At 37.1% G+C, this 12,218-nt stretch overlaps 1 protein-coding gene across 1 annotated transcript; it reads right to left on the reverse strand.

The window, feature by feature from the left end:
* Nucleotides 1-2,338: 2,338 nt before the first annotated feature.
* LOC118905199 (protein lin-9 homolog) lies at nucleotides 2,339-3,447 on the reverse strand. The gene is given in 2 exon segments (XM_036871702.1): nucleotides 2,339-3,188; nucleotides 3,191-3,447. Coding segments are annotated over 2 exon segments (1,020 nt in total). The 5' UTR covers nucleotides 3,444-3,447; the 3' UTR covers nucleotides 2,339-2,421.
* Nucleotides 3,448-12,218: the final 8,771 nt, after the last annotated feature.

A 12,218-nucleotide genomic window follows, 5' to 3' on the forward strand; every position in this document is an offset into this window, starting at 1 on the left:
TCTCACAATAAGAAAAATATGCTAGGGACTTCCCTGGTGAACCAGTGGTTGAGACTTCGCCTTCCAATGCAGGGGGTGTGGGTTTGATCCGTGGTCGGGGAACTAAGATCCCACATGCCTCAGGGCCAAAAAACTAAAACATAAAAATGGAAGCAATATTGGAACAAATTCAATAAAGACTTTCAAGAAAAAGAAAAAGAAAAATATGCTAAAAGTGGAGAATACATGTTTGTATTAGGTAGAAAAATTATTGTGCTACCCTCTAACCAATTCCTCCAGAAATTTAGAAACTCAATTTTCCCCTATTTTAAGTCAATAGTCCAGATACTGCTGTCATTCAAGAATGAATCACAAAAAAATTCTACAGAGAATTATCTTTCATTTATAATGTTATTGAAAATTAAATTAATAAGTATAAATATAATACTTATATTTTATACTAAGACAATATAATAAGAATTGGGAATTCATGGGTTTTAAAAGAAGTTATTTTATAAGCAGGAAAGGTAAAGAAAGGAAAGTTATAAGTCCAATAGAAGTCTGATAACAAAAGGATGAGAGAATTATTGACAGCAAGTTTTGAGTGTGTCTAGGCAAATACACCAAATCAGACTGACACAGGTAAAAAGTATGAATTTAAAAGGCTTGAAGGCTGGGATGATTTAAAATTTTTTAAAAAAATATTTAATTTATTCCTTTCTTTTTTTTGGCTGCGTTGGGTCTTAGTTGTGGCACGTGGGATCTTTTGTTGTGGTGCATGGGCCTCTCTCTAGTTCTGGCATGCGGGCTCCAGGGTGTGTGAGCTCCGGAGCGCGTGGGCTCGGCTCTGTAGTTTGTGGCACACGGGCTCTCTTGTTGAGGCATGCAAGCCCAGTAGTTGTGGTGCACGGGCTTATTTGCCCTGCGGCATGTGGGATCTTAGTTCCCCAACCAGGGATGGAACTCGTGTCCCGTGCATTGGAAGGCGGATTCTTTACCACTGGACCACCACGGAAGTCCCTGGGATGATTTAAAATTTGATGTAGGCATTGGTAGAAAGTAAATACTGACTGATACCAAAAGGTAGATATGTGGCTGCTGTGTTGCATAACTCCAGGGGGGCACTGTTTTCAGTGTAATGTGAATGGCACTCCTGGAGTTGTACAATGTGGCATCCTTGTAGCTACTTGCTATTTATACAGCACTGTTTTGATCAATTCAGTTGTATCAAATTATAGCTAATGAATCTAAGATGGGGAATTAGATCTGGGATTAAGGAGACTATTAAGGAGTCCTGAGACTTGGATGATCCTATAATGGAGCAGGTCAGGAGAGTCCATAGCTAGGACTCTAGTAATTTATCAGGGAGTTTTAATGGAGAGATACACATACATATTTAAGTTATTTCCAAGTTACTTTAACTAGATATCATAGAAAAAAATCCACCCTACACTTCTGCTACCTCAACATAGTATTTTCACTTGTCTATATTGTCTTCTATTTTGTGCTTAATAGGTTGAATTTTGATTCTTATTTTTAAAATTTAACTGCATTCTATTTGATGGAGAGAGCCACTACTTATCAGTCTTTCAACTTTTGATTTGTGTAATGACATTGTCTCTCTGACTTGCATGGTAGTCTTTCCTGTGTTTTGTGTCTGGTTCCTAAACCTGATTCACTGTGCTTGGCCAGTTTTGTGGCTACCAGCCCATGTCTAGAGAGAGAGACCTAAAGAGAGACTCTTATTTTCGTACATAATATGTTCCTGTAAACACTTAAAACAGCTGAATGTGAAGGAACTGAGCCATAGATGCTTTCAAACAATATTTTAAGGAAGGTTCTGTCCCGGAGAGTATAAAATATTATGGAAATATTGAAAACATTATAAAATTATTTTAATCATATAGTCTTGACATAATCTTATAGTTCTAGCATTTCATAGATGTTCTTTATTTTTGGTCTTTTATAGTCAAACATACAGTTGATTGACTTAAAGTCCAGTGAGCATGTCATTGAGGCTGATGATTATGTCTATCTTTATATTAATTATATGAAATTTGAGACCTACATTTCTTTTTTCTTAAATTTTCATAGATCAATTTATTTAGAATTACAAATATTAAGAATAAAAGATTTATGCATTTCTTAATTAACATAACAGTTTAGCTAAATATAAACTCGGCACTAAAGTTCTGCAGTGGCACAATACCAACAAAGAATGTGGAAGCATTTTTAAACTATACAAAAATTTCAAATGGAAAATAATCTTGTTTCAATTTTATTATACATTAACATATAAAAAGTCTCATTTTATGAGACATCTAAAAGAATCAAAGCCACTTCTACAGCTATATCTTAAACTCCAAATCTAAAAACAATTTATTTTATTTTGACTTTATAATATTCTATATTAAAACAGAGAAAATTCCAAATACACACTTTTTACAAGATTAACATCTTAGGCAGGGTTTTCCTTAAAAAACCAGAAACCAAAAAATGGAGAGGAGGAGTATAATGTAACCGTGGTGGAGTCATAAAAAATCGAGAAGGTCGCTGTTTTTGTCCAAAGGCAGCAATAGGCATCGTCTCATGAGGCTCATTACTAAGAACTTCATAGTCAGGGATAGTATGAGTTCCAAGCCCTGCCCTATCAAAAGTTACTCTATAAGTAGCATTAAGAGTATCCACAGCATCTATCTGTCCAGTGAACAGACCATCATGAACACCACGTAATCGTGCTGTAACTTTGGTTCCAATAACCAGGGGCAAAGGAATTTCGTCTGGGAGATCTTTGAACTGTGAAACATCCGCAACTTTCCTTTGTTGTAAGAGCCTTATTTTCTGCCGTTTCTGTTTTAATGCTGATCTCTCTTCCTCAAAAAATGCAGAAGAACATCTCCGTGGTTTCCCCATAAGCCGCCTGATTTTTCCCCATTCTACTCTTGTTAACTTTCTTGTTTTCAAATTAGGAAAAGATTCCTTTAGACACACACAGAAGTCATTGTCGCCTTCAAAAAGTGGTTTATCTATATTTGAGTAGAACCACTCATATATGCACCACTTATGTGCTTTGGGAAGCTTGAGTAAGTTACGTAATCGAAAACCAATCTTCTGTGAGGCCTTCTTATCTGGTGTTGACATTGTTGCTGTAAATTTCTGTGGAACCATTGCCACCCTCTGATTTCTTTTAGGTGACCTTGTATTTATTTGTCGTCTTCATCAGAAAAGAGCCGACGTCGTTTTGAATTTCTGAAAGGCATTTCCACAGCAGAGCCTGTATTCCTGCCTTTCCAAACAGGTGTTTTTTGTAAAGAGCTGTACTTTTCATTCCATGTGTTAGATAAGCTTCCGTTTTTTAAACTGACAAGGGCTTTCGCTGAAGAGCTCTCGTCAGGCAACTGATCGAGCTCCGCCATCTTGAACGAGCCGCGCCGCTTTTTCAAAGGCTGCCCGCCGTGGTGCATTGTGGGGCGGAGACTGTCTTTGCGAGGGAGGTTCGAATGCGGAGCTCGCTGCCCGCGGTGCGGCGCAGCGCGGCGCTACTACCGCCGCTGCCGGCTGAGGCGGGCCCGGCTCCGCCCGCGCCTGCCCGGGGAGGGGGTGTCGCCGCCGAGACCTGCATTTCTTACCGTGAGTTTTAGCACTTTCTTTTTTCTATTTTCCTGTCATGTTTACAAAATAAGGGGAAATGAAATATAAAATCCAATATTGTATAAGCTGCTACACAAAGATTGTGGTATTAGCTGGCACACAGCATCAGCTCAGAGCTCATAGTGCTTCTTTGTCAGCTGATGTTCAAAAGTCCAAGTTTTATAATATTAAAGGTCATTTAGGAGTATCAGATTATATGAAAGTCTAATGTCTTTTTGATTTATAGCCATCCTAGTGGGCATGACGTGGTATCATGTTTTTTTTAAAAAATAACTTTATTGAGATGTAAGTCACCCTTTCAAGTGTACAGTTCATTGGTTTTAGATGTATTTGCAGAGTTATACAGTGATCACTACTCTCAAATTCCAGAATATTCTCATTACTCCAAAAAGAAACCCTGTACCTATTAACTAATTTACTTTGTTTGTGTGGATTTGCCTATTCCAGACATTTCATATGCATGGAATCATATAATATGTGGCCTTTGGTGGCTGACTCCTTTCACTTAACATAATGTTTGCAGATTTATCCACATTGTAGCATGTATCAGCACTTCATTCTTTTTTGTGACTGAATAATATTTCATTAGATGGATATACTACATTTTGTTTATTTATCAGTTGATGGACATTTTGGTTGTTCCTACTTTTTGGCTATTACGAACAACACTTCTATGAACACTTGTGTATATGATTTTATGTGGGCATTTGTTTTCCTTTCTTCTGGGAATATGCCTAGGAATGGAATTGCTGGTCATATGGTAGCTCTATGTTTAGCTATTTAAGGAACTGCCAAATTGTTTTCCAAAGTGGCTGCACCATTTTGCAATTCCATTAAGAATGTATGAAGGTTCCAATTTTTCTACTTCCTCACCAACCCTTGTTATCGTCTTTAATTTTAACCATCCAATGTGTGTAAAATGGTACATTATTCTGGTTTTGATTTGCATTTTCTTAGTGACTAAGGATGTTTAGCATCTTTTCATATGTTTGTGGCCATTTGTATATCTTCTTTGGAGAAGTGTGTATTCAAGTTCTTTGCTCGTTTTAAAATTGCTTATTTGTCTTTATATGTATTGAGTTATAAGAGTTCTTTGCACATTCTGGATACAAGTCCTTTATCAGAAATACATGATTTAAGAACATTTTCTCCCATTCTGTGGATTTTTTTACTTTCTTGATGGTATCCTTTGAAACACCAATAAAGTCCAATTTATCTGTTTTCTATTTTTTATTTGGTTGCTTGTGCTTTTGGTGTCATATTTAAGAAACCATTGCTTAATCCACGATCACAAAGATTTATGTACTTCTTTCTAAGAGTTTTATAGTTCTAGCTCTTACATTTAAGTTTTTAAATCCATTTTGAATTGATTTTTGTATATGGTGTGAGATAGGTGTCCAAATTCCTTCTTTTGCCTGTGAATGTCCAGTTGTCCCAGCACTATTTCTTGAAAAGACTATTCTTTCCCCATTGAATGGTCTTGGCATTCTTATTGAAAATTAATTGACCATAAATGTAAGAGTTTATTTCTGGACTCTCAATTCTATTCCATTTATCTATATGTCTATCCTCATGCCATATGTATATGACGTATAGTTGATTTACAGTGTTGTGTTAGTTTCTGCTGTACAGCAAAGTGATTCAGTTATACATCTCTATACATTCTTTTTCATATGCTTTTCCATTATGGTTTATCACAGGATATTGAATATAGTTCTCTGTGCTGTCCTTGTTGTTTATCCAGTACCATGCTATCTTGATTACTATAGCTTTGTAGTAAATTTTGAAATTGAGAAGTGTGAGTCCTCTAACTTTGTTCTTTTTCAAGATAATTTTGGCAATTCTGAATACCTTGTATTTTCATATCAACTTCAGCTTGTCAATTTCTGCAAAATTTTTCTTTTTTTTTTTTTCAGTCTTTATTTTTAAAACATAAAGTGTTATTGAATTTCCACATAGTATGAAGTTGGCCCAAAACACCAAAGATACTTGTTTGAAAAGGAATAAAACATGCAAAAGATAGGTCGTATAGGTATGGTCATATTGTAAAAGAACATATCAAATTACACTAGATTACAGCCAGAACAAGTGTTTCAAAACTAAGACTTTACATATGCACTTAATACTACTAGTTTGGAAAAAATTATGAATCCTTATATTTAGGGAAAAACAGATACTTAATTTCTCTGTCAAGCTCCAGTGTTCCACTGTGGAGATGGCATAAATGAACTGGTTAAACTATAGAGTCAGACTGGCTCTGCTCAAATTGTGACTTTAGCACTTACTAGCTATGTACATGGCCTTGAGCAAGTAACTTAATCTCATCTTTAAAATATAGATAATAGTAACTATCACATTGGGCTATTGTGAGGATTAAGTGAGGAAACATGCAAAAACACTTAGAAAAATGCCTGGCACATAGTGAGTACTCAATAAGTGTTAGTCTTTAAAACTGTTGTCAAGATTTCATTCATCTCTGTCTTAATATTTGAAAAGGCTTTAAGAGTAAGTTTTTTGTTTTTGGAACTGGCATTGAAGAACAAGAGTTAGAAAAGAAAAGAAAAAAAATCAAAACCCCTAAAACTTCTTAATTCCACTCCACTATTGAGTGTCTGTCGGGCTCTATAGAATACCTTGAGGTAAAAAAGTGACACTTCTGTCAGGAAGCTTGGAAATTTACTTAAGGGTGGGGAAAATACACCAAAAGATGGTCACACTTTGTAGGGGAAGAGAGGACTTATAATAGAAATTCTATAAAATAAAATTGTATTTGGTTTCAAAAGAGAGCTCATATCTGGTTATGGAGATTAGGAATGTCTTCATGGAGGAGGTGTTATTTGAGGTGAACCTTAAAAGTCTGGTATATAGGCAGTGGTGAAGTAAGTAGTGGGGCTAATAAGGAAACAGCACAAAGACTCAGAGACAGGGTCCGTGGACATGTTTTCTAAATGAAAATGGGGTTGGGGTGGAGGGTTATCCCCATAGGGCATGTCTGAGATGCATGTGGCTGCTTTTGGTGGTTCTACTGACCAGGGAGCACTGGTGGCATTTAGTAAGGGAATGATGATAATAAACGTCCTGCAACGATGTGGATAGAAGAATGTGTATTAAGAATGAAACATATGTCAAAGCTATATTACTGAGGATCTTGAGGGTCAGGCTGAAACTTACACTTAAGTAGGTAGGTGCCTGGGAGGAGGGCCACAGGAGCAAGGATGCTGAAGGAAGAAACAAAGGGTATAGAAGTCAGAAGAACTGGGGTTTAGTTCTAACACTTTAAAACATGAAGATTTAAAATTGGAAGATGATTTCTCAAACCCTATCCTTAGAGTCTGTTTTACTTTGATATAATTCTGTAGAGTCTATGGATGAACTTAGTGAATTTAGGTGGGGCTGAGGAACAGTAAGTCATTTAATGTAGAGGTTTTTTTTTTTTTTTTAATTTTTATTTATTTATTTATTTATTTTCGGCTGTGTCGGGTCTTCGTTTCTGTGCGAGGGCTTTCTCTAGTTGCGGCAAGTGAGGGCCACTCTTCATCGCGGTGCGCGGGCCTCTCATTATCGCGGCCTCTCTTGTTGCAGAGCACAGGCTCCAGACGCGCAGGCTCAGTAATTGTGGCTCACGGGCCTAGTCGCTCCGCGGCATGTGGGATCCTCCCAGACCAGGGCTCGAACCCGCGTCCCCTGCACTGGCAGGCAGATTCTCAACCACTGCGCCACCAGGGAAGCCCAATGTAGAGGTTCTTAACCTGATGAATCCATGAGTAGAATTCAAGGGTCTATGAACTTGGATGTGAAAAAAATTACATCTTAATTTTCACTAACATTTAACTAAAACATAGCATTTCCTTCCACTAAGAATGTAGGCAAAAAAGTATAGTAATATTAGCAGTACCTAGGACTTTGCAACTCATTGAAATCATAAATTCTTTCGTACCATGGTTAATGCGGTTATCTTGAAATATTTACACTGCCTTGAAATTACGGTAGGACTTGCTGCTAAGACTTATTAATGCGTTGACAAAGAAGCCAATATATTACTATATATCAAATTTCAAAATATTTTCATAACTATTCCCTTTGTAACCATGTGCATTTCATTTACATTTTAAAATATTTTATTCAGAATGGGTCCATAGACTTTACCAGGCTCGCAAAGGCTTTAAAGTGAGGAAGTGGGAGAAACGGAATGACAGAAGGTCGTGAGGATGATAGGCAAGGCAGAAGAAGTTCAGGCTGAAATCAGGAGTTGGAGCATTTTTAGTGTTGAAGTAGACGGATGCACATCAGGAGGAGAGGGTGTGAGATGATGATAGAGCAGCACCTGGAAGCGGGAATGCAGAGTCACCCTCACCACCACCCCCAATGGGAGGGATTCGAATAGAAGGAGGAGTCCCTGCTGGTTGAGTTTAGATGGGAATTAGTATCGTCAGGGAAAGAAAAGTTTGAGTCAGTGTGAAGAGAAAGGATTAATGATTGCAATGATGATAACAATTGCATCAGCTGCCATTTATTGGGTACTTACCAAGTATTTTATAAAAAACATTGTTTCATTTAATCTACACAAAAATCCTGGGGTATTAGTTATTTTTATCATCTTTTACAGATGAAGAAACTGACATTTCAGATACAGTAACTTGCCAGATTAGCACAGTTGATAATTTGCAGATCTGGGATTTAAACCTCTCCTGATTCCAAAGGCTGTTCTAGTTTTCCCTGGAGGGTAGTGAGTTAGAGGCTCCAAAGGACCGAGAAGCAGGCGCTAGTGAAAATGGCACATAGAGTGGAGGAAGGCTGGGCTGGATGGGGATGAAAATGGGGCCAACTGTCGAAGGGTAGCCTTTTACCTAACGTAGCCAGAATTTTGGAAAACTGGGAATAAAGACACAGGCAGTTTGAAGAGGTTGAAGAAGAGATGAGAGACACTTGACAGATTTGCTTATGTTTTACTGGCGTTGAGAATCAGATTCCCGTTGTTTGAGAAACTGCTAAATAGATGGGAAGTTTTCGTAAGATGCTCCTTTTCTCTCTTCCCTTCAAGTAGTACATCCTACTTACCCTGAGGTGAAGAGTCTGATCTTAGTAGCCTTATGAGGCGACAGTTTGAGCCCTCTCTTCTTTGCCTGGCCTTCAGACCCCAATTTTCCAGAGACCACAATTGAGAAAGACCTTTTGTTACTGTACAATAGGGGGAAAACTCCCAGTGGTAGAAAACAGACTGAGGACTTTGCAAAATATAGCAAGTTCATGTCTGCTAATATGTTAAGTTATTTGGCCTCCCTAGTTTAAGTAGTGATTTGTTGTTTTCATGCTAATACAAATTCTTGTATTAATAGGAGCATGGCCTGGGTTTCTTCATCCGCCTGGGAAAAAATTACTTGTTTGATGGTAAACAAAGAACAGAAGAATTGATTCACTGTCCTCATTTTAAAAAAAGATGGTATGAAGCAATAGTGGAATAATTTTAATTGTAACCCTCTAACACTTGCCATCAGTAAGATCATTTGTGTTCTGTTTTTAGGAAATGGAGTATTAAAGAGTACATAGTGCATTAGAAATGCAAAACATGACCGCATGTTCTCAGGATTTTGTCAGTGTTACATGAAAGAGCACTTGTATTGGGATACTCAGCTCTGAGGATATTCTCTGTTCAGTGTGTATTTACAGAGATGTATGAATATTTGATTAATGAGTCATGGTCTCTGGAGAAATTTAATAACTGTATTGCTGTACAAAGCCAGGCCCTTAACTGTTAACACAGCTGCCAATAGTGTCATTGACACTGCAACTCTTTCTGAATCTAATATATTCTGTGGAGTAAATTCCTTGGTCAAAAAAAGATCTGTGAGAGACATTATTCAGTTATCTGTTTTGAACTTTACTCAATTTAGAGGCTCTGATTTGTAAAGATTTTTCCAGTGAAAACAAGCAGTGATATGGAAACTTAAAAATGACCTATTTTAAATGATTACTTTTCCCAGAAATTAGTTGAAAAATCATTGATAAATAAAAAGTGGTTGATAATTCTCTTCCAGATTATCTGTTAGGGATTCAGCAATAATGTTGTCTTGCTTATCATATTAAGAAATATCCATAAGAAGTAGAAACATGGGGTATACCTGTGATTTAGATATACATCTCACATCTATTTGAATGCCATAATCTAAATTCATTATTAAACATAATTTAATGCTTCTTCAGGAATTATGGAAGGCTAATTTATCCCTTCATCTATTTTTTTGTTTGTTTTTAATATCTATGGAGAAATCAATTGTAACTTTCAAAGGTAGGTATTTTAGTATTGTTACCTCATTTAACTGCTTGGGTAACAGGGAGAAATGTCAAAAAAAGATAAATTTAGTGCAGAAGCTTTTGCTGGAAGCTGTAACTGCATGGTAGAATTATCCATGCTATGCAGAATTTCCTGCAACACTTCTCCTTAGGGCCACAATGCATTACAGCAGACGTATAATGAAGCTGCTATAAAATCTCTGGTAATTAAGGGGGATTTGACAGTAATTGCAACAGTGAATCAACTTAATTATTACCTGCTTCAGAGAGAGCTAACCTGATGTTATAATCTAACCTTTTCTACTTTTAAAATGGGAGATTAAACAAGTATATGTAGCATTGAAGAATTAGATCTGTTGAGATAGAATTGCATTAATATACTTCTAATATACATTTTATGCACATGTACACACCAGCTTCTCAAGAAGAACTAGCATTAGGCTCCCTGTGATCCTCTGAAGTTATTTGGTACACTCTGGAAGTTGAAGCAAACCCACAATCTCTGAATGGAGTCCGCTCCTCCTCAAGCCCAGACAGACCTTGATTATGGTTTGCCTGACTTCCGCAACATAAAAAGGATGCTCTCTTAATATTAACACGTAAAGAAAAGAAACACCATTATTATTATTGTTGTTTGCATGTAGATAGACAAGCTCTTAGAATCTTAAAATCTCAAGAGCTACAAGCAAGCTGATATGAAAGTGAAGATTTAGAATCAAATGAAAGCTCTTCTCTAACTTGGTATATTCAACCCTGAGTGCAAAGAACAAGAAACCCAAGTTTCAGCCTGAGTTCTGTCTGTGGTAATGCTTCTTATAAACTATATGCTCCTATTTCCTGTAGCCCGCTGTCTTCCTTCTCACAGGAGTGGGAATGGAGAAAGATGAAAGTAGTCACTGTGATTTGGAAGAGTTCATGTCATATACCATGTGCTATCAAGGACTTAGAACAATTAATACCAGGTTCCATATTTATGATTTGACACGCCCCACTCCCCCACTCTGACAGATACCCCTCTCTTTTCCGCTCTTAAGTCTTATATCTTCATTGGCTTTAGCTTTACCTATAGCCATATTAATTCTCTGTAATTATAGGAAGATTGGACTTCAGTAGTTTTGTTTTGGAGTGTGAATCTTTTTGTATTTTGTGGCTGCCATATGTAGAGACCCAGTAAACTGACTCATTTCATAAGAGATGATCGATTAGGCATAGATTTGGTACAGTTTGGGATGGAATAATCTTATCCTCAATTACTGTTTGCCACACTAGAAGTAGGTTCATATGAAAATGAACCAGAATTGATTCTCCATCTGGGGCAGCAGGACCCCTGGGCAGGCTTTGATCATCGATCTTTGTAAGATTTCTTCTGGTATGTTGCAAATTCAGCCTGAAGGAAGGATTCCTTGAAGGAAGATTGAGAACATGTGTTATATACCTTGTTTTCTAATGTTGCTTCATACCACTAAGCAGATTGTTTCTCAATACAGGAAGCAAATAAGTATGGTCAATAATGAATAACGATTGGAAAATTAAGCAATGTGAGTTATAATTTCAATTTGGTCACTGATTGACTTGGGGAAAATTGTCTAGAACCTCTTTTCGTTTTATTCCTCTACTAGACTGAATTTCAGCTACTCCACAGGAATCCCCTAAAACCCAATCCGCTTGTTTGTTAGAAAACTTTTACCAAAGCAGAAACTCACCTAAGGCATGGCCTTTGTAGAGGTAGTTAGTACAACCTCCAGAGGTACCTATTTTGTGATCAGGGATCCTCCTATTCCACATGAGCCATGGTTGTCTTCAGTTCATGCTCATAACTTTTAATTTACCAGGGATCAGTGATCTATGCAGGGTTTATCCCTCTGATTTTTATCTTTTAGATGGTTCATTCCTTGTTTTAATGAGCAGAGGAGGTTACAGGGCATGAAACTCAAACGAAATGATTTCTACTTGATAAACAATGTAACAAGGCCATGGAAAGAAGTTGGAACTGTTGGCCAGAGAAATAATCCTTTACTTATACAGCTTATCTATGTACTTGAGATAGAAAGGTGAACGAAACAGGCAAGGTTTCTGCTCTCATGGAATTCACATTTAGTTGTAACTTCTATTTACTAAGTGCTTACTATTCTAGGCACTTTATATGCATTATCTCATTTTTATGCCATAGACAGAAATCTGTGCTTTATACGGAAGAAACTTGAGACTCAGAGAGATTAATCAAATTGCCCAAGGCTACCCAGCTGGTAAATGATTCATTCAGGATTCCACCCCAGATCTATTTGACTCCATAAATG

Source organism: Balaenoptera musculus, chromosome 1, assembly GCF_009873245.2.
Source record: "Balaenoptera musculus isolate JJ_BM4_2016_0621 chromosome 1, mBalMus1.pri.v3, whole genome shotgun sequence".
Lineage (NCBI taxonomy): Eukaryota > Metazoa > Chordata > Mammalia > Artiodactyla > Balaenopteridae > Balaenoptera > Balaenoptera musculus.